This window comes from Pogona vitticeps, chromosome 4 (genome assembly GCF_051106095.1).
Source record: "Pogona vitticeps strain Pit_001003342236 chromosome 4, PviZW2.1, whole genome shotgun sequence".
Lineage (NCBI taxonomy): Eukaryota > Metazoa > Chordata > Lepidosauria > Squamata > Agamidae > Pogona > Pogona vitticeps.
Window position 1 is genome coordinate 129,759,141 of NC_135786.1, and position 22,872 is coordinate 129,782,012.

General features: G+C 42.3%; 1 protein-coding gene and 1 long non-coding RNA gene across 29 annotated transcripts in view; one reads left to right on the top strand and one right to left on the bottom strand.

Annotated features, from left to right (window-relative positions):
- The window catches only part of LOC140706792 (uncharacterized), a 42,054-nt gene extending 36,520 nt beyond the window's left edge, over positions 1 to 5,534 (top strand). The window contains exon 4 of the long non-coding RNA XR_012086656.2: positions 5,450 to 5,534. This is a non-coding gene — a long non-coding RNA (uncharacterized LOC140706792). The remainder of the gene's footprint in view (positions 1 to 5,449) is intronic.
- Positions 5,535 to 8,665: 3,131 nt separating this feature from the next.
- Positions 8,666 to 22,872, bottom strand: part of LOC144583006 (protocadherin gamma-C5-like) — a 268,787-nt gene continuing 254,580 nt past the window's right edge. For 23 of the 28 annotated variants that reach the window (XM_072998366.2, XM_072998362.2, XM_072998356.2 and 20 more), the window contains one exon: positions 9,822 to 11,548. In XM_072998366.2, coding sequence (XP_072854467.2) covers positions 11,295 to 11,548 — 254 coding nt within the window. In that variant the 3' untranslated portion in view covers positions 9,822 to 11,294. Of the gene's footprint in view, positions 11,549 to 22,872 lie in introns of all 28 variants that reach the window. The other 5 variants (XM_078392476.1, XM_078392477.1, XM_078392478.1 and 2 more) reach the window with 3 other exon arrangements.

A 22,872-nucleotide genomic window follows, 5' to 3' on the forward strand; every position in this document is an offset into this window, starting at 1 on the left:
GCGGTCCTTAATTCCAAGGAAGCGTGCCTAGATGCTGGCTGCGAACCAGCGATCTCACGAGCTCCTACAGGAGCACTAAATATATATATATATATTAAAATCGAGAGGTCTTATCCACTAGTGCCCGAAACCTGTACCAAACTGCCGCTGCCGCCTCCTCCTCCTTGTTCCCTCCATTTTATGCCTCATTTCCTTGCATTCCTGTCCCCACTCCCATAGCTGAGGAAAATGACCTGCTGTTTCCTTTTTGCTTTTTATAACTCTCTCTGTGTGTGTGTGTGTGTGTGTGTGTGTGTGTGTGTGTGTGTGTGTGTGTGTGTGTGTGTGTGTGTGTGTGTGTGTGTGTGTGTGTGTGTGTGTGTGAGAGAGAGAGAGAGAGAGAGAGAGAGAGAGAGAGAGAGAGAGAGAGAGAGAGAGAGAGAGAGAGAGTCATTAACAACTTGCATTCCTGGACCCCCACCCTCACACCCCTACCCCGCTCCTTGTCCCTTTCCTAGCAATACCCTAAGCAAGAGACCGTTAGAGATACTTGGGAAGAACCGCCTGTGAGCTTCGCCTGCCAAATGGAAAAACAGATTACAGAAAGGGCGCAGGGGAGACTGGGAGCCTACCGGCAAGGTGTTGCTATTTCTGCATTTTAATGACTAAGTAGCGTCCAAATGTCATCGAAGCTACCAGCATGAATTTGACCCAACTCTGGGAGGCAGTGGAAGACGGGAGGGCTTGGTGTGCTCTGGTCCATGGGGTCATGAAGAGTCGGACATGACTAAACGACTAAACAAAAAGCGTTCAATGCATGGTGGGCGAATCACCCCGATAACCATCATCCCTTGAACATTTGCTTGGTAGGTAGCTTAGTCAGGAATGGATACAAAGAGCGACTCGAGTTTCAGCGTGAAATTGGCCAAAACAGGGAGAGGAGGAGGCATGAACGAGTGCGGGCGAAACGTGCAGATTACCTGAGAGGAATGTACGAACGCGGCAGAAGGGGCTGCGAGGGCGGGAGGGCCGAGGCTCCCTCGCTGGTGTCTGCTCTTTTTCATGGTTGGAAGCGAGATCCCGCCTCTCCCTCGATCTCAGTGCTTATTGGCACAACAATGCAGACGCAAAAATCCAGCGAACATGGAACAAAGACCAGGAGGAGCCCGCCAAAAAAAGTCTGTCAAGACAGCGACGACAACGGGCAAGGTGCCTCCAGGGAGGCCCTGGTGCTGTGGCCCCAGGAAGGTTGTCCGGCCCGCTCGTCTTTGGCAGGCCGTTGAGATCCGTCAGCTCCCTTCCATTGCGCATCTGGCTTTTAGTTAGTTAGGCATCCTTCAGTCTCGAAAGACTATGGTAACGTGCTCTGTATGGAGGACTTGGTGCAGCGTCTAGTGTGGCTGAGAAGGCCAATTCGAGAGTGACAGTCCCTTCCACACTGAAGACAAATCCAATCTGTCTCCTGTCCGGCTCCCTGGTTTTGCTGCTTTTGTGACTTCCTCTTTGCCTCAGCTTGCTGGGCAACGGTCTCTTCAAATTGGGAGAGGCCATGATGCAGTGCCTGCCTCCAGGCTGAACGCTCAGATGTCAGGGTTTCCCATCTGTTGAGGTCTATTCCTAAGGCCTTCAGATCTCGCTTGCAGATGTCCTTGTATCGCAGCTGTGGTCTCCCTCTGGGGCGATTTCCCTGCACTAATTCTCCATACAGGAGATCCTTTGGAATCCGACCATCAGCCATTCTCACGACGTGCCCAAGCCAACATAGTCGTCGCTGTTTCAGTAATGTATTCGTGCTGAAAATTCCAGCTCGTTCTAGGACTACTCTGGCTTTATTTGAGACATAAAGCGTCTGGCTTTATTTGAGACATAAATATACAGTACGACAATACAAGCGAATATTACGGCGGAGAGAAGGCCTTTTCAACATCTCGTGGCTTGGGGTCGACTTCTGCCCTTCCAGCGTCTCAAGATAACTGCCCTTTGTGTTTGGTCCTTACTGCTTTCAGACTGTAGTGTACAGTATTTTTAGTCTTGTTCTTCCATGCTGTCTGGTCGCCTCGGGCTATAGAGGACCCTATGAATGAGCAATGTCCAAAACGTCCTGTTCTCAACAGCCCTGCTCAGCTCTTGCAAACTGAAGCCTGTGGTAGTCGATCTATCTCCTATTTGGTTTTTCTCTTTTCCTTTTGCCTTCCACTTTTCCCGGTAATCATTGTCTTTTCCAGATAATCTTGCCTTCTCACGTTCCCAAAGTAGGACAGCCTCGGTTTCAACATTTTTGCCTCCAGAGACAGTTCAGGCTTGACTTGCTCTAGGACCCACTTGTTGGTCTTTTTGGCAGTTCAGGGTATCTCCAAAGCTCACCGCCAGCACCATATTTCAAACCATTTTTTTTTTAAAAAAAAAGCAGTTTTCTTTACTGTCCAGCTTTTGCACCCATGCACAGTGATCGGAAAGACAAAAGTGTGGATGATCTTGATTTTTAGCATTATAATAGTCTGGAATAATTTGTGGTCTTTAATTCCCCCCCCCTTTCCTGTGATATTAGCCGAATTAAAAGTCAGTTGTTTTGTACTTGTGGTGGAAAACCAACAGTGGTTTGGATCTAGCTTTAGTAGTAACACTTAAGAGTAGAAGACCCACTTAAATAAACAAGACTTCCGGAACCCCACGGATTTCAGTGGGTCTCCTTAGCTGAGTGTGATGTGTCATAAGGAAGAAGGTATGACATACTGTACATATCCCTTAAGGTGCTGGCTCCAGGGTTTGGTTTGACTGGGGTCTCTGCAAACTGGAACAAGGGGGAAAGGAATACTTCTGAACAACATATTTCTCTCACCGCTACTGAGTTCTGGCTCAGAGGATCAAGAATGAAAGAAGCTAGGGGGATGTGGGGTACCAGGGTGTGTCCTCCGCGTAGGTTTGATCAAGGTTCTCTGTTTTTTAAAAAATACGAACAAGAGGTCGAAAATATTCCCTTTGCTCAAATGCCGGGAGGCTTCTTCATCTCCGCTTAGCTATTAAAGAGAACATCATCAGTTGTCACGTGAATCAATAGGGAGAAGGATGCTGATTAAAGGGCGGGAGGGCTTCAAAGGCGCCGCGTTCTAAAGCAGGTCAATGGGGCAAAAGCAGGATGGAGGAGGGGAGGGGATGAGGCTCTTCCCGCTAGCTGACCACGGAGCAGCCAGCAAGCAACGAGGAACGGCGTTCCTCAGGTACTCGCACAAGATGTCGGGAGAACGGACGGCGACAGGGGAAGGGGTGTCGTCTCCCGCGGGGTGGGGGGTGTCTAGCTCCTCACTCGGAGGGAGGCGCCCCATGTACGCCCCTCGTCTTTTAAATGCACAGGAAGAGAGGCGATCTCCGCACGGGAAGCTTTCCTAGATTAACGGCACAATCCCCCCCCCCCCCCGAGTGCCTCCTCTGTTGAACTAGCAACACCACCGACTTTTCGCGGGGACACCCCCCCCCAAAAAAACCCACAAACGCCTGGGGACTCTTTGTCAGCTGAGATAATACAGTACTGTAGATCTGTAACTGGGCGATACTATGCCAAAATGGAGGTAGGACTGTTCAGCTCACGTGACTGAATGGTCTTGGACAGAAAACAGGAAAAAGACGCGCCCCCCCAACCGCCCTTGTTGGGTTCTCCGGGACATGTTAGAGTCCTGTAGGCAGGTGGCATTGTCTCATATGTTGTCGTGCCAGCCTCCTCCCCTTGCCGTCGGAAGTGGTACACTCCAGAGACCATGCTTCGCCGCAGCGTCCGTGGGAATGCGGCTGAGAGGGAATCCCCGTCGGCCTCTTCCGTCGTGTGAGGCGGCTCGAGGGGTCTGGAGGCTGAAGCGGCGCTGCCGATAATTCTGTCCCGTTTCTCAGGCGCCGGGAAATTCTCTCTGTTCGCCCCGTGATCAGAGAACACTGGCCAATTCTAACAGGAAAAAAACTATAATTCTTCTCACTGCCAGAACAGGAACATTCTAGGTCTACGTATAACGGAAACCGTTTGTAAACTCCTGAGCGGGGGGGGGGGGGCAGGACTGAATGTAGGGTGCACCCCCCCCATGCAAAAGGAGGAGGGTGTGATATCCTCCCCCCAAAAGAGAAAGCTTTTCGAACAAAAAAAAATGGTCAGGGATATGTTTTTTTCTATCGTGTAGCAAAATAAAACAAACAAACAAAAACAAAAAGAGAGAGAACGTTTTAACAGAAATTCAAAAGGCTGCAACAGAGAGTACCGGTCCCCTGTGCTCACGCCAATTCTTCAGGGTAGAATGTATGGGAGGGAAGGCCCTTTGCTCCAGATCAACACAATTGCTGCAGGATGCAAACTCTCCGAATGGGAGCGACCCAGAAAAGTCAAGGGAAAACTCTGGGCATCCTCATGTTCACACATAATAAAAGGTAGCAGTAAATATATAGAGGGATTTATGCTTTTCTCTTAACTTGGGCCTCTTTTTTTGTAAGCATCTTCTACTTTAAAAAAAAAACACACATCTAAATTTTAGCACAGTCTCTTATCCCCATATTCTGCGCTCAGTGCCACTTAAGACACACCACATCTTGCCTCCTCCTGCAATGTGCTCTGTCTGAGGCTACTCTTGAAGAAATGCCCAAGAGATTCATTTGGTGTAACATGCCTAAGACCATGCCTAAGACCCTAACAAGACCACGCTACCCTGGTACTTAAAAGACCTGCGCTGGTTGCTATTCGTTTTCTACTGGTTTTCTACATGGTTTTGGTGTTGCTTTAAAATGTTAAAGCCCTATATGACTTGGGACCTGGCTGTCTGAGGGACTACCTGTCTCCTGCTTGGATCTTAAGATCTTCAGGAGACATAATCTTGAGAGTGTTGGAGTTTTATTTACAATCTCACATGCTGTCTGTAGTCTGAGTGACAGGGAAAGACATTTTCTAGAGTGACTGCCTATCTATCTATCCAGCATGAGCCAATTGTTCCTTCTGGCTTTTGAAATTCAAACAGAGCCCTGCTCCTCTGCTGAGTATTCTATCGCTCTCTTTGCTGTCTGGTGGCAGTTGTTTTGTTGCTGTTGATCTGTCTGGTTGGTTGCTAGTATATGTATGTGCAGTAAAGAAAGCAGTGTGCACAAGTCCATAATTCCAAGCAATTGTAAGTAAATGTTTTTCATTGTTTTTTTGTACAAATCTCTCTGAGCAAGTTACTCAAACTTAAAGTGCCAGTTAATGAGATGGGCCGGCCTCTAGTGAATGTGTAGCTGTCTTCCTCTGTGGATTTCAGTTTTCTATTATGTAGCAAAAAGAGAATTTTAGGAGAAATTCAGAACTCTGCAACAAAAAGTACCGTCACCTCAGTCCCTGCTTGATGTCTCCTCTCTCTCTCTCTCTCTCTCTCTCTCTCTCTCTCTCTCTCTCTCTCTCTCTCTCTCTCTCTCTCTCTCTCTCTCTCTCTCTCTCTGGGTTTTTTTTGTTGTTGTTGTTCCTAAGCTATGAAATGCATTCCCATCAGAGATGTGACCGGTTGATCTCTTGCTGCTTTAAGGAAGGTTATGACAAAACTACTCTTCAAAGTGAGCTCGTAAACTGTAAGTTGTGATATTTTAATTACTTTAATTTTCATGATTGTAATGATTTCATTGTTTAATCTATTATTAATGTTTCAACTTGTTTTAACTATGATTATCAAATGTGTTGGGTGCTATTCTTAGTGGAACATCATAATATAAATGTGATAAATAAGGTATTTCATGGAGCTCAGACTGAAAAAAATGGCTTGTTACAGTGTTTCTGCACTTTTATTGTAATATTGCAGTTCAGAGATTAGGCTGAGAGACTGGTGTAGAATTCCACTTACTCTGAAATGTAGTCCCAATATTATTATATCCCAAATGTGCAGTGGAGTCCAACTGAGGCTGAGACAATGCTTAAGAAAAACCCTGCAGGGTTGTTCAGTACTGTTATGTCACCATTGGAATACGAGTGGTTAGGCTGAGGCTGAGAGGAGCAATCAAAATGGTCTGCTATTACTATTGCACATTCTACATTCAATGGGGCAGGAGGTCAAAATAGCTTCTTCATTTTCAGATGTCTTCCTTTAGGGAGGGCATTCATCCATTTGAATGGCTGCCAGAGGACAGTCCTTTTTTTTGAGACCTGTCCACCATCTCCAGTCCAATGATGATGTACAGATAAAGAACCTTAACAAGGGAACTTGGTGACTTTAAAACTATCCAGCTTCAGCGAACCCTGGCTAGCAGACTGAGCAAGTGCACAGGTTGCCTGGTCACTGCCTTCTCCAGTTGAGTGAGAAGCATAATAATAGCTTAAGATATAAAATAAAAAAATCATTTCAAATACTGCGTTTATATACATAAATTTATATATGCAATTTTAAGGATACTGTCCTCCTTTTTGGTGGTGTGCATTGGGCCATTTTAAAAGAGAACATTTTTTCTTTCTTTCTTTCTTTCTTTCTTTCTTTCTTTCTTTCTTTCTTTCTTTCTTTCTTTCTTTCTTTCTTTCTTTCTTTCTTTCATACAGTAAGGAAATGTGAATAGTGCTTGCTGAGGCATCCCTGTTTTCCCCCAGTTGCCACCAACTGATAGTGTGACTTGCAGGGAGTTTTTGGTTTTCAAATGATATCGCTGCTATGAAACAGGGATCAGAATCAGCAAGAAGTGAAAATATTATTCTGACCCCCTTCCCCAATCCACCAGACCTTCCTGATATGCCTGTGGGAATAGCCTGAGCCAAAAACTGTTTGGATTTTTATCCCCAATTCCCCATGCAAATTGATTCTTAGAATGCAATATCTCAGTTCTTAATCCTGCACCCAGTTGCACATAGAAACCTTTTACTCCATGAGACACATGCAGAGACAGTAGCAATGGAGAGCAGGAAAACACCACAGTGGTAGGAAAAAGGACAGAAGGATTGACGTTGGGTAAGATAAGTATTAATGATACATATTGATTATTTCCATGTAGTTGCTGTGTTTACCGGAACCTTTCATTCTTCTATAATTATAAGAAATCCAGTGCCATCTTATGATCAACAGCAGCTCCTTTTAGCTATCTGCATTGTTGATAGAGTTTCATGTGCAGACGGCTAGAAAGAGCTGCTATTTGATCTTGGTTGGTGCTGAACCTCTCTCAATTCCAGCTCATAAAGAGGGAAAGATATTCCAAAACATGTGAGCCACATGAAAATAATTCTCCAACCCTTCTGTCCTTTTCTGTCTTCTGCATGAAAACATGACACACGAATGATTAGGAATTGAAAGAATGTACATTTTAGCATAAAATAAGAACCAAGTACGGAAATGCCAGGTCAGCAGCATCCTATTACTGGAGATTGCCATAATGTAAAATTGGGTTGGGGTGTTGTGACATTACTGGATAGGGCGGGCAAGTGGTAGTGGGTGGGATTGCTTTTGGATGAGCTGTGTGCTGAAACAGGCACAACACTCCATTGGTAGGTCCAAATGTATGCACTCATCAGTTCCCTTCCCAATTCCCTGCTCTTGTTTCTAGTTATTCAGTGCACCAATTCTGCACCAGCACAAGGCACATACACACATCATTACAGTGAGCCCTGATGCCAGTTGGGAATGGGAGATGGCTTAATATCAAGCTTCACACCCAGAAAAACCAAATGTTCTCCTCCTCCAGCACTGCTCTCTCTGAGATTTGTCTCCTTGCCTAGAGACCTGAAGAAATACAGCAGTTCCTTGAGACTTCAGTCAGATTCCTTAAATTAGCTAATAGGAAAAAGAATGAGCATTTGTTTTAGAGTGGAAGTTGCCTGTGGCTAGTCACAGCTATGGTAAAAATATGGTTTCTGGGTTGGGTAGGACCTAGTGCATTCCCTCACCCTGGCCTTCACCTTTATAACTGAGGAGTTGTCTTCTCCATGACTTCTATACACATGATTTACATGAAGAAGTACTTCCCTCTGACATAGTGCTTAATGTGTGTCTGAGATGCACCATTTTAACCTGTGTGTGAGGCCTTAATGAGACACTATAATTAAGCTTTAAAAATAAATAGGAAAAAACCCCACTAGCAGTAGCTGGAAAAAACACACAAGGCAGGAACTAAAAAAGGAAGGTCATGGAGCTAATTATAAATCCATTGCAGGGACATGAGAATTTTCCTTAATTTCTAAGGGGCTGGTTTGGAATAACTCTTCATTTAAAATACCATAGCTGTATGGCATTTGTTGTTGTTTAGTCGTTAAGTCATGTCCGACTCTTTGTGACCCCATGGACCAGAGCATGCCAGGCCCTCCTGTCTTCCACTGCCTCCCGGAGTTTGGTCAAATTCATGTTGGTAGCTTCAATGACACTGTCTTTAGTGGCACTAAAGCTCCCTAAGCGCGCTTGGAGCAGGGCTGCGGAGGATGGCTAGGGCTGCCCCCCCCATGCGACCCAAACCAAATTTATGTGCGGCCCAAACCAAATTTTCATCTTCTAATGTGGCCCAGGGAAGGTGAAAGGTTGGACACCCCTGGTTTAGGTCTCTGGTTGAGGAGTCAGAAATTGGGAGTTCAGTTCTCCACCGTGCCTTCTTGACAGAGGCTGGATTTGAAAAATCCACAGGGCCCCTTCCAGCTCTGCAGTTCTAAGACATTATTATACTATTATTAATCTCTCTTTATCAACCCAACCTCTCCGAAGACCCTCCAAAAATAATTTTCACAATGTATCAGAAGAAAAGTTTTTATTATTTTTCCCAAAGAAAAAAGAGCAATATAAATATTAGAGTATAAAACTTGCGTGTAACACATCAATGTCAGTCTATATGGATATAAGAAGGATATAAGCATATATATAATATATAAGTATAGTTCAATATTAGACACATTGAAAGGACAAGTAAGTGTTTCAATTCACATACATTTAAAAGCACAAAGAGCACACATAAAGAAGATACAAAGGAATAAAAAAAATACTGATGTCCACAACTCAATTACTAAGATTTAAAAAAAGAAAAATAAACCTACACATCACTATGTTTGCAGCACCACTACACTACTTTCAGCTTGCTGATTAAAAGGAAATAGAGAATGACTAAGATTCATCTACAGTGCTTTGGGAAGGGTCACATAATAACTACCTTAGTACATAATAAGCCTTAGGCACAATCCAGTGAGAAGTTCACAGATACAAGCCCAATGAAATAAACAGGAGTCACACCACAGGATGATCATGCTGTTGCGCTGGTCCAGTTAATTTCAATGGGACATCTGCAGGAGAATTTCCCACAAGACCATATGCTGTTTCAATAACTATGTAAACTGTTTCTAGTGCTGTCACCAAACACAGGGGATGGGACGGTGACTGGGATCAGTACAAAATCATATATAGTCAGATGTTTCTTCCTGAAGACAGGTCCTGCTTTCTAGATATTGGGGAGGCAGCAAAATGCAGTAGCGATGAATACTATGCAGCCAGTGACTGCAACATTTTAGAAAGAGTAACCTGAGGAGATCATAGAAGGCTGGACCATCTCAGGCATTCTGCTTATTAGAAGTTATTTCAAAAATAATTTTTTTCCTGGGCTGGTGGTTAGCCCTTCATGTTGGAAATATGCTGCATCTCTGCCTTTGTGGTTCAGCTACAGTGATACAGAAAGGCAGGTAAAAGTGAAGACAAGCCACATTGCCCCTAGAAATGCAACCAGGGCTGCCAAGAGCACACAACAGTGTGTGTCCTGTCTGTGCTGGGCTTAAATGAGCAAAAACAGCAATATAAGCTACAGAATAACACAGTGTAGGAAAGCCTCACTTCCTGTCAATACTAAGCTATGAAAAAACATCATTATAAAACCTAAAACAAAGAATTTCAAAACATAGCACAGGGATTTTTCCAGTGGATTCACATCCAGGTAGGGGTGGTAGTAAGGGCTCCAAGGATTTTCAGTACACTAATGCTGAGTCACTTCAAACATGTTCAGAATTTGACCTCAGGACAGAGTCATCGGCTTGCCAGTCAGAAATCTCTATCCAGTTTTAATTTCAGCATCTCTTATCTGTGTCTGGTTCCTTAGTCTCCTCAAATCAACTGCTGTAGGCTTAATATCAATTTACGAAGGCCAGTGAACCAAACATATTTCAGTATGCAAACTTTCCTACTGATCTGACCCAGGGCAATGCATCTTATTACTGAACTCTACTCACAGACAGACAATGTTCATGTTCCACCAAGATGTGGGCACTTGACAGCATATTTACATCATGCTGTTTATGGCATGCAATGATTTCTCTATTCTAGCTTTGATGGAGTTGGTTGTCCTACTGAAGATGTAGTGTTTTGCATGCAGCTCAGTGTGCAGAAAAATGTGAAGCATTCCATGTTAAAAAATTCTCTACCTACATGGCCACCAGAGCCCATTCACCTATTGAAGACATCTGCCTGTGGAACTAGCAGAGATATTTCAGTGCTTAGTGGAGCAGCAGCTCATTATGTTCACAAGCAAGTGACTTCAACTTAACTTATTCCAGAAAACATTTACTGTACACATAAATATTTGTTGACCAAAATGTAGATGTGATGTGTTGTCTCTTTAGAGGCCACTGTAAATCAATCAAGAAGACAAATGTTCTCCAACATGACAACATATGAGGCACCCTCTGCCCTTGGAAGGGTTCCTGTTGCAATGTATTTGTGCGCCCTGCCTCTCTGGATGCCATTGGTAAAACTTAGGGAAAAAAAGAGTTTACAATGTAGCTGAATTGCATTCCCTTCTAATGATGCAGGATGGACACTTGTTTCTTCTGAAACAAAGCAAGGAACTACAGCACTCCCTATCAATTTCATAACAAGGATTCCAGTTGAGATTGATTTCTCTCTCCCCAAGAACTTTAATCAAAATCTGGGAGAGGGAGAGTGTTCTTAAAAATGAAAAATAAAAATACACCCCACCCACCCCACCCCTCTCATCCCAATTAGAAGAATTATTTACAATGGACAGAGCCTATCCTAACCCTTGTAAGTTGTGCAGATCACTTCGAAGCAAGCCAACGTCTGAGAAAATGTTTCAGAGCTCTGACACCCTTGCATATTAGACTGCCCTTAAGAGAGAATAAGCTATATATCCACAGGGGTTGCTTTGTTGTATCCAGATACTTTTACATCATGAGGACTTAACAGTAGGAGACCTACTCACAGCTCTGATGACAAGAGTGTACATTCGCCATGCTCTATACTTTTTTCTTTTTTGAATCAAACCACAAATTCACATTCATCCTCCATCCTAGGTTATGAATTGGGGGAGTGCTGAAAGAGTCTGCCTTTAAGATCTAAGATGGCAGTAGGGTTGTCCTGTGGGCTCTACTTCTTCTCTTTCTTTCCTGACTTCTTCTTGTTTCCACCTCCGGCGGCGGCAGGTTTCCCATCACGTTTCCCCGAGGAATTTGAGAGGGTAGCTGTGCTGCCAGGGATGTACACATTCTGTCTGTAATCAGGGACATGCTGCAAGGTGAATTGGGGGCCATACCTGGCACTGAGGCCCATTGTGCCTGCCACAGCTCCTCCTCCTAGAGTTGAATTTCCATCAGGATTGGCGGCGGCGGCAGCAGCAGCTTCTACACAAACGTAAGGGGTGGAAAGAGAGCGGAAATAAATAAATTAATTAGACCAGTTGAGCCTTAGCATACATTTTTTTAAAAAAATGTCATATACAGTGTAGGATGTTGACTGTATGTCATTTTGGTAGGACCCATTCTCCACGCCCACCGAAATTCCTGTGAATGTCTTAGAGCTTTCCGATTCTCAGAAGACAACATTCATACAGGCCTTACACCATGTAAAACATTAAGTTACAGAAGAATAACCACGTGAATTTGTTATTTGTTACATATATAAAACCGGTTTGATTAACCCCCCCCTTGGAGGGGGAAAAACCTAGACTCTGAGCCTCCAGCTCTGGGTGGCAAGAGAAGTTCTTCATATGGTCTTTATAAAATACTGCATATCTTGCATCTTAACTCCCCTTCGGATGCAGAGGCATAGATGATTTACTGGGCAGATGGATGCACACAACTAGATTTTCGGATTTCAGGAAATACATTCTTTTTAATTGAGTTTCCACACATGAGGCAGCTTATTTGTTCAAGTTCAAAATATGTAATACTTAATTTCACTGCTATAGAAGGCACAAAACTGCTACTAATGTTTTTCATTACAATACTGCCTATATTACCTATACCATTCGGATCTTCCATGAGAAAAGCCAAATAGTATTATCTGGGAGAAGAGTGTGCAGATACAGCTGAAAGGCTCTTGTTTGTGCTGAAGTTTGGAGGAAGGAAGAAATGGCTTCTCACACAAGTTCCCACTGCAACATGTGCAGAGAGGGGTTAGGAGAGAAGCAGGGTCCTTTCATGTGTACACACTGCAGACCGAAAGAGGTATTCCTCCCCCCCCCCAAGCCTTATTTTAACCAAACAGAAGCAAGGGCAACAAACACCAAGATGCCCAGCTCACCTCTTCCTCCGATTTGCTTTCTAGTGTTTTGGAAAGAGCTGTCAATATGCCTATTAAGCAGGCTGTGTGCTAGTTCTACTCTACATCAATAAACATTCACTTCAGCATTTAAGAATTACAGAGAAAGACCAAAATTACAGTATTAAATTCTGAGAATATGCAAGGAAAGGAAAGGAAATAAGAATCAAGCCCTAACCCTTTTCTTGATCTTGGTTTTCTTAGAGCTGTTCCTGTCATTTACAGTCTTACATGGGCTTAGCTCTTAACTGTAATTTACCATGTGCTATGAAAATTTCACCACTGGATAGTCTCTCCAGATATAAGGTTCTTCACATAATCTACAAAGAAACAATGGCTGAAATCTCATTGCACTTGGTGTAAAGATATGCCTGCAGAAAATTCATGGAGAATTACACCTAGACAGTACGTGTGTCTGACTGCACAACTAGTGGGCAACTGGTTACAGAACTAGTTGGGGAATTGCTTGCTAGATACAACTTCCATCTTGGGTCGTGCAATTTCAAGTTATACAGGCATAGCTACATGACAGAATTCTGGCTAATGATTTCAGATCAGGGAAGAAAGGGGGAAACAGGAAGGTTCTCCAGGAAATATAATGGCCAAAATCCTGTTGTGTTGCTACACAAATGGTGTAACTTTCAGAGGCAAATTGCTCCTAGTTAGAAAATCACTGTAAACATTTCAGTTGCACACTGAGTCACCCGACTCAGCCTGCAACAGATATTGCCTGTGGTAATTTCTTAATTTAAAGCAATGCACCTTCAGCACCATTTGTGTTATGCCAGCATAACAAGGCAAAAGGATATGGGCTATGAACAGACAGATGGAGTGGCCCTGGGGAGCCCCCTCAGCTCGGTTATAGCAAACGTCTACATGGAACATTTCGAAAAACAGGCTCTGGCTTCGGCACCCTTCACACTCACAGTCTGGATCAGATATGTGGATGACACCTTCAGAATTTGGAGCCACAGTGAAGAAAACTGTAAGAATTTCTAAACCGTCTCAATAGCATCCAGCCAAATATACAATTCACCATGGGGGAAAAAATAGAGGGCTGACTCCCTTTCTTAGATGTCATGGTCATAAGCAAACTTGACCTCCTACTGGGACACAAGGTCTACAGAAAACCTGCCCACACAGACCAGTACCTACACAAAAACTCCAACCACCACCCAAGACAAAAAAGAGGCGCAATCAAAATGCTGGTGGACTGTGAAAATCGGAACTGTGAAGCTCAATTTCTCAGCACCGAACTCAACCACCTGAATTGGGCCCTACAGGCAAATGACTATTCCAAGAATGAAATCAAAAGAGCCATCAAACTGAGAAAAAAACACCACACTGAATAAGAAAAACAGCCCCCCACAAATAAAGTATTTCTGCAATACATCAAAGGGGTCATGGACTGCATGGGGAAACTATTGAAAAAACATAACCTATAAACAGTATTCAAAATGCAACAAATGTTACAGTCAGCAAAGGAGAAAAGGGATTCCCTCACTACTGCAGGAGTATACCGGATACCTTGCAGTTGTGGCCAGGTATATATTGGGACCACAAAATGTAGCATCCAGGCCAGAATCTAAGAGCATGAAAGACACTGCAGATTAAAACAACCAAAAAAATTGTCAGTAGCTGAACACGCCCTGAAACAAGCTGGACATGAAATCCTATTCATTATGTTAGACTACACAGGGAAGCCATTGAAATCCACAAACACCAGCACAGCTTCAACAAAAAAGAAGAAAGTCTAAAAGTCAACAAAGCCTGGTTCCCAGCACTGAAAAATACAGCCTGCTAAAAGGTCAATGAACTCTACCCAGCCACAAGGACTGGTGATCACTGCACACAAAAGACTAGCCAACAACACCCATCAATCACAGTGACAGATCATTTCCCCCCTTATCACAACAAAACATCCATAAGAAAAAAAATCACTCTGATTCCAGGAAACACCCAGTCTTCTGAAAAGAATAAAAACCCACAGCTACAAATACTCAACAATCCCACATACTACACCAGAACACAGACAGAATTCTAGCTCCTGTCCTTTGAAGATGCCGGCCACAGAGACTGGTGAAACATTAGGAAGAAAAACCTCCAGAACATGGGCAAACATTTCGGAAAACCCACAACAACCATCAATATGGGCTAATGCTTGCCTGCTAAAGTTCTCATTGGCATAAACGTGAATTCTGAGCTGCAGGAGTTCATTATGGCAGCTCCCACAGTCCACGAGGAATCCATAATCATGCCTTCAGGAGATAAGAAGTTATCATACAGTACTTTTATATTATTTATACACAAAGGATCTAATACTGTGCTTTCAAAGACCACCACGAAATCAGACATCCAACAAACAAGCCACTAACAAAATCACATGATTAAACTTATAGGGCATGAGTGTAATCCTATGTGCAGCTACCTGGTGACGTGTTCTGACTGCAGTTGTTCAAAGGTAAAAAGGCACTGGCTGAAATGCAACATAACAATAGTGAGGGAAAACTAATGCACCCACAAAGTTGTGATGTTTTTTACTAGATGCAGTAATGGTAGTGCACATGTCTTTATATTCCCTACGCCACTTAAATGTCTGGGCAAATGACTGTGGTATTGCCTGTGCAACCAGATGCACAACTGGAAACGGCACTGGATCCTCCCTTGTGCATTATCTAAAATGAAATATCTGCAAGTGCAGGGTTATGTCAGCAGACCATTGATTCTGATAAAACATCTTTAGCAAGCCAAAATGCAACCCTTAGTTTTTTACTTAGCACTGCAAACAATGTGCAAAGTAATGTTATCACTGAAACTGTCAGTGCTTCGGGAACCTTGTTTCAGGTACCCCACTGACAAGGAGGAACCTCATCAACAGAAAAAGAAACGTGTATCTTTGCCTCCTCTGTCACAAACCACAGCAAATCTAAAGTGGATTTATCAAAACCCCAGCAAGGTTTTAAAGTGTCATTAGCACCTCATTCAGTTGTACAGAAAGGTGAATGTGTCAATGACCACCATTACTCTTCTTCCCCCAACAGTCCCACTCCACTATCCAATTCTCCTTATCAGGCAAGAAGAGCAATGGGGGACCCCATCTTCCAAAGTCAAAGTTCTGGAGACAATTCTGTCTAATGATCCTCTCTCCCCCCCCCCCCCCCGATTTGCACTGATCACTCTGTCTTATATAAACCCCCCCAGTCCACTCCCTATTAAATTTTTTTGTTTTGTACTAGAAAACTGAGTACAATTCTATTGCAAGAAACGCACAAAACTTTCCAATTGCTGCTTTGGTTAAAAAAAAAACAGGAAGAGATGGAGCAACTCTACCTGAACATTAAAGATAACGGAGAAATCCTCAGCTACTGACCTGCAACCTAACTCATCTATGTTATGGACTAGACCTTTCGATTTAACAAGTTTATTTTTATAGGGCCTAAACAGAACTACGATGTCCAGTTCAGCTCCAGGAAAAAGAGTATTAAATAAGAAGGGAATTAAGCAGAAACAGTTGCAGTAACAGAAAGAAAGAAAGAAAGAAAGAAAGAAAGAAAGAAAGAAAGAAAGAAAGAAAGAAAGAAAGAAAGAAAGAAAGAAAGAAAGAAAGAAAGAAAGGCATGTTCTAAAATTGGTCAGGTCAGGAATTTGCTAATAAAGTCCACCCTTTGGGTTTGTCATTACAGTGGGACCTCGATTTATGGACATCCCTACATATGAACAGCTCTGTTCGCAAAAGTCCGCATTGACTTGCGAATGGAGCCTCGACCTATGAACGAAAAAAAAATGGCAGGGGAAAAGGATGGGAAATTCAAATTTCCCCTGCCTTTTTTTTTTTCATTCCATTCAAACAATTGGTGGCGAAGAGGCTGCTCTTTTGCTCCAATGGTTAGGAAAAGGGACCCCCAGGAGGTCTCTGATGGCGGCAGTGGGGAAGCTCCCAGGGCTTCCCTGCCACCATCAGAGACCTCCTGGGGGTCCTCCACCACCGTGATCGGAGGCAGTGGTCACCCAGCACTGGGAGGCTTGAGCTGGCCAGGCGTTTGGCCACTTGACCCCGGCCACAGCGGAGGCAGTGGAGTGCCGGGAGGCTTCGGACTGGTAAGTCCTTTTTAAAAAACTGTTCTGGGTGGGGTTTGGAGGGTGGGTTTGGACTGGGGGGGTATGTTTCTGTGTTATGTTTTTGTATTGTTGTTGTTGTTGTTTTGCTGTCCCAGCATGGGACTTGGTCTGTTTATTTTTATTTTGGTATTTTTTTGAAATGCTGGAACATATTAATCCCTTTTCCATGCATTTCAATGGGAAATGGTGGTTCGACTTACGAACATTTTGACTTACGAACACCATTTCAATACGGATTAAGTTCGTAAGTTGAGGTACCACTGTACTTTGCTGGTAATAAATAAACTGAAGAGTTATCTCTAAGAGTCATGTATGATGGAGACAAAATTATATGGTTTAGTTTCCAGCATTTAAAGACTTCCTGGTGTTATAAATGATTAATTCTAGCTGCATCACACATCTTAAGAGTCAGCAACCACACACATCATATCGCAGTCTTCCTTCTTAAAGACAAACCACACAGGAACTGTTTAACAATTGCTGCACATTGGGATGAATAAAGTGTCAGACAATTGGAGATTTTAAAAGACCTGAACAAAATTTTACTCATCAAACAAGAATACTAGTACTGCTGCTATCCTTCATACTTAGTGCTTAAAGTAGGTGGAACCATGTGAATTAGTAATTTAAAATCTGACATGGTATTCCCTTCCAAGTACTGTATGCATCTCAAGTTTCAAGAAAGAAACATTGTTTCCATTTTTATCCCAATTATGTTTCAGCTTGCTTATTCTGCTGATAGACCTTGCCCTGCAGAAAATTGTGGGAAAAGTCTTTTTTTTTTTTTGCATTAAGAGAGCTCATAGTGGCAGAGCATAAACACTTGTGGTGTATATCACAGAAGAATATAATGAAGTCTGCAACCCAGCAATGCAGAAATTAGATGCATGACCAATATTTATAAGGAAATGGAACTTTCAGAATCAGTTTTGGTAGCTAAAGAAAATTCAAGGACTAATTACCAAGATCTGAACAATGAACTCACAGAAACTTGCACCTGTGCCAATCTTCTCAGGGTTACTGGGAATGCCTCCAAAATTCAGAGAACCGAGAAGACAGAAGCCTTTTTTGTTTGTAATGTCAAAAACATGACTGTGTGCTCTTTCAGCTATAAAAGACATCGCACAGTAAATTCCAGCAGTTACTAGAGATTGCTGAATTCATGGAACAAGAGAGTCTCACACCTGCTTTTGCTCTTCATATCGGAAGATATGAACTTCCTTCTGTTTCGTCCTTCTTACGAAGGAATGCACATTTTTTTATGTTTAAACGAGGAGAAAGAAGAAGTGGTCCCATGAAAGTATTACTGGACACTGATTTTGGACACAGTTTATTAGCAAATAAGGTTCTAAGAGTTACATTTCAGACTAGCATGGCTGTACTTACATAGCATTCTAGAAGACGATGCATTACTCTTAAGAGCTACCACACACTCAAGTCGCTGATAAGACAGCAGCTTGAACGTTGATTGCCCAAATCTGATGTTATCATTAGGAAATGGGGGCAAAGAATGAAAATGAAACCTTTTAAGTTTCATGGATTGGATCCTAAAGGCTCACTGATTTCAATGAGAGAAATGTAAGCATGTGCATAACCCACCTCTTCAAATGGACAGAATTTGAATATTCATAATTTGGATTGGACTGTGCTTGTACATTATTGTTTTTTTCTAGATGGGAATTTAAATGAGCTGGCTGGATAGCTCAGTGGGTTGAATCACTGGATTTCAATGCCTCACTGTGCCTTCTAGATAACACAGTCTGTATGGCATTGGGCAAGCTGCATGGTTCCTCAGCCCCACGAGAAGCAGGAACTGGTTAACCACTTGGGAGTCCTAGAAAACTAAGTGATGGGTCACAATAAATTGAAATTGATTTGATGGTATATAATTATTAGTTATTAATATGTTATGGGTTGTTATTGTACAGAAATCTGAAGTTTTCCAGTTGTAACAGTTCATTTTAATAAGAACAACTCCTTGTATAATAAACAATGATATATTTATATTTTATAAAAGATGCACATTGCTTTTACTAATTATAGAAGGGTCATATGTGGCCTGAAGCATCTTTTTTCATTGAACAAGTTTGTCTGTATGCTCTTTCTATGGAACTCTTTGTGCTGCATTTATCTCTTGAGCTTCCCTTTTACTGGACCTCCCACAAAATGTAAGGACTCAATTAAAATCATGAAACGGGTGGCAATATTACAGCAAAGAGAAAATGAAGACGGAATGTGATTTGTGTCCTGTACACTTCAGTATTTTGATTCCATCTAGAAGAGAGCCCTTGTTGCCAGGACCTAAAAGTTAAGCATGGATTTTATCATCATACTGTTTAAGCAGAGAATTAACTGGGACAGGACAATCTGTCTTTTTCACTGTCTTATCTCTACATAGTGACCTACCAACCCACTTCTGTGCCACAATGTGAATGAGAGAGGAAACATTATTAGGCCAGTGACATGAGGAAGTAGGGGGATGGTTTCTGATTATTACAAAGAACAGACTCTGACAATGAAAAATAACAGCAAGTGCCAGAATCACAATAAGTATGTTACATGGTCTTTAACTCCCTCATCCCCTGAATCCTTGTCCAGACAGAAGCTCACATCTACAAAGGAAAATCACATAGGATTTTTAGCCATTAAAAAATAACTGTTCCATGTTAAGTAATTCCAAATATATGCATTGCTTTAAGAACATGAATAATATTTCACATTCCCACTTAATCTGGCACTGTTTGCAAGAACACAAGCAATTAAGAGGGGCAGAGGTAGCCAGCAATTGACCACATTGATTTATATTTTACCTAGCCTTGATCTAGGTAGCACACAGCAACTATGGAATTCATGAACAAACAGTTCCTACAATTTGACAGAGTCAACCTCAGATCTGCCTATTAATGAATCCAGGTCAGGATTTAGCAGGCTTTCCCAGGATGTATGGGGCCAATCAAAGGTCAGAAGTAATATGCTCACTACTCTGCCATTCTTTATATGCTCCACACCTTACAACTGCTTACTTCACTTTATTCTGCCTCAGGTAGTATAATTTTGAACAATTTTACTTGTGCCATTGTTCACTGAGTGCTTCCATCCAAACTATTTAAATGCCGATGCCCATAAATGATTAAATTATTATTATATATAGCAACATCATTTTTCTCCACAACAGTTTAAAAAATAGCTATGGGAAATTGTAATACTGTATAGTGTACACCAACATCAAGGGTGCTAGTATATGTGTGCTATTCTTTAGACCATGGGGTTTGAGATATCGGTCCATCCTTCTCTTTTCCCCAGTATCTTTTTCACTTAAGGCGGTGCATGCAAATACACTTTAGTTGCAATTTGGGGCAGGTAAATGCTTTTTTAAACAGCCCTCTCCACATTAAACCCCCTCCCCTCACTCTTCTTCTTGTTGTGCTGGTTAAATAATTGTGACTCTTCTGCAGTGACCTCCCTTGCATTACAATCCATTTGCTGCTCAGATGGAATGTTTGTCTCTTGCCTTCATAGCCGGCAGGACAGTAGGAGAACAAATCTTTATAAAGATAAATATAACTAACTATGGTCTCTGCTTCTGTCCTAAACATAATTCATTCCCAAGTCTCAAATATTTCTAAGCTTATCAGAAGCACCCTGGAAACTCTGCCTGTTGCTTGAGCTTTGGCTATTACTAAAATATGATCCTTTATTTAACAACAGAGAGTATAATTCAGGAAGATCTGCTGGAGCCTGGAGACAGGTGGCGTCTAAAAATCTACACGAAGACATTCCACTTGTCCTGTTCTATCACAGAATGCATGTCTCCTGTGCGAATGGAAGCCAGATCCCTTCCCAACCCCACCCCATGCAATTGTGCCTCATCAGCTTAGAATGTTTTTAAATTTCTTTCCTTTAACTGAAAAGAGATCACCAAAATATTTATTCAGGGTTGTAGAATTAAGACCCTTAGGATTTCTAATTTTCCATGGTTGCTTTAATTGTAATGTGTCCTGTATTCCCCTATCTGCCTGCTCTAAGATTCGGGCCTGGAGGATTTCTCTTTGATGTTTCCAAAGCACAGGCTTTTAAAATTTACTCAAGAAGTTCTTAGGCTTTTCAAAGCCACTGAATAATAAGATCGACATCCCTGCCATTTCTCACAAATCTCTCTGACCATATGGATATGTTGCAACAATGCTAACGGCTGGGAAGAAGACGTAACAAAACAAAACAAAAAACTGCACCGACGACGGACTGACCTTTAGGATATATTTGTGAATCTTTCTGCATGGGCACAGAAATGCAATGCCCACTGGAATTAACACAAGAACCCATTGTGAAATATGACTCTTGGGTGATCACACCCTTCTTGTGGATTCCCACTGAACACCAGAAGGTCTCACAGATCACATCTGCTCTCTCTTTCCCCAGTACAGTGCCCACAGAGATGTGCTGTCCTTCCAAATAGCCACAAAAATACACTGGGGCATGCACATAAGAAGCCTGCACAAATTCATTCAGTGTATCCTGCAACCCCTGCCCAAGCCAAAAAAAATACAGAACAGTCTTTCAGACATATAGGTGTCCTGATTCCTGCCCTCCCTACTGCATACATTTATTCTCTTTCCAACTGGGAATGCAATGGAAGATATTAAGGTGGTGCAAAATATCAAATATCATAGCAATATAAACTATGAGTAACTGTGGGGATAATTGAAAATCCACCCAAATATTCTTGCTATTTACACAGATACGCTAAGTGTTCATGCATGGTCTCACATACATGCACACACAATCTTCATGGTTGGGTGCTGTCTTTTCAAACAGCAGTGTTTTAATACACTTTGGGGTCCAGTATAACGGTTATAAGGAAATCTAATGGTATATAAAATGGGCAACCTAACTCGGGATGGCCATAAGAGTTTAGGATTCTTCATACCCGCCATTCAGAACCAACACAAATGTTCACATTAGCACAAGATATACTATTCCTGGGTTATAATAAGAAGCATGTATGCAGGTACCACTCAGAGTACTGAAACTATTCCTCATGCCTCAGATAGGATCTAGTTTGTGGCCTTCTGCTGATGGAAGATTAGCCATCATTAGAATGGAAAAGAAGATAGTTTTAATGATTTCCTCCCACCCAGCAGCTTCTCAATGTTCCAAAGTGTCCCCTGACACTCCAGGTCAGATGGGGTGGGGGTGGGGAGGCTGCAGAAAGGAGTGGAAATGGCCAAAAATTCTCCCTTTACCACTAGATGACTTATGTCAGCAGAAGGGCATCAGCTGGAAACAACTTTCCAATCTTACAAGTACCATCTGAGGTAGAACTAATCCCAGAACACAGTAGGTTAATACCTTTATTAGGGTTAACTAAAATGTCACAGAATAAGAAGCAAGCTTTTGAGTTCTCCAGATGGAGTGCCGGAGGTGTTAGGCAGACTTAATTGGATTAGTCTTTCTGCTAGGTGCAAAACAGATTTGATGGCATACTGAGGGCTGCTAAGATAAGGACCAATAATGCTACCATGCCACTACATTATTTTGAATATGCAGTCACTTGGATCATACACAAGAATACCTTTTATTATTTCTTTATGTTTTAAAGTTCTGCTGCTGAAATATCCCTGTACATGGAAAGCTAGCTCCAGGGTAAAGTGTTGTTGTTGTTGTTGTTGTTGTTGTTGTTGTTGTTGTTGTTGTTGTTGTTGTTGTTGTTGTTGTTGTTGTTGTTGTTGTTGTTGTTGTTGTTGTTGTTGTTGTTGTTGCTGCTGCTGCTGCTGCTGCTGCTGCTGCTGCTGCTGCTGTTATTGCTTGTTCAGATCCATAAGGGAAATAAATGGTGGTGGTGTGGAAAATGTTTCCTTTTGTTGGCCAGTAAAACAAGATGCTCGAAGATTGGCAGAAGAAATATCAACAAACTCAGATATGCAGAGGATACCACTCTGATGGCAGAAAGTGAGGAGGATTTAAAGAACCTCTTAATGAGGGTGAAAGAGAAGAGTGCAAAAATGGTCTGAAGCTCAACATCAAAAAAACTAAGATCATGGCCATCACCTCCTGACAAATAGAAGGGGAAGATATGGAGGCAGTGACAGATTTTACTTTCTTGGGCTCCATGATCACTACAGATGGTGATAGCAGCCATGAAATTAAAAGGCACCTGCTTCTTGGGAGGAAAGCAATGACCAACCTAGACAGCATCTTAAAAAGCAGAGACTTCGCCTTGCCTATAAAGATCCGCATAGTCAAAGCTATGGTTTTTCCTCTAGTGATGTATGGAAGTGAGAACTGG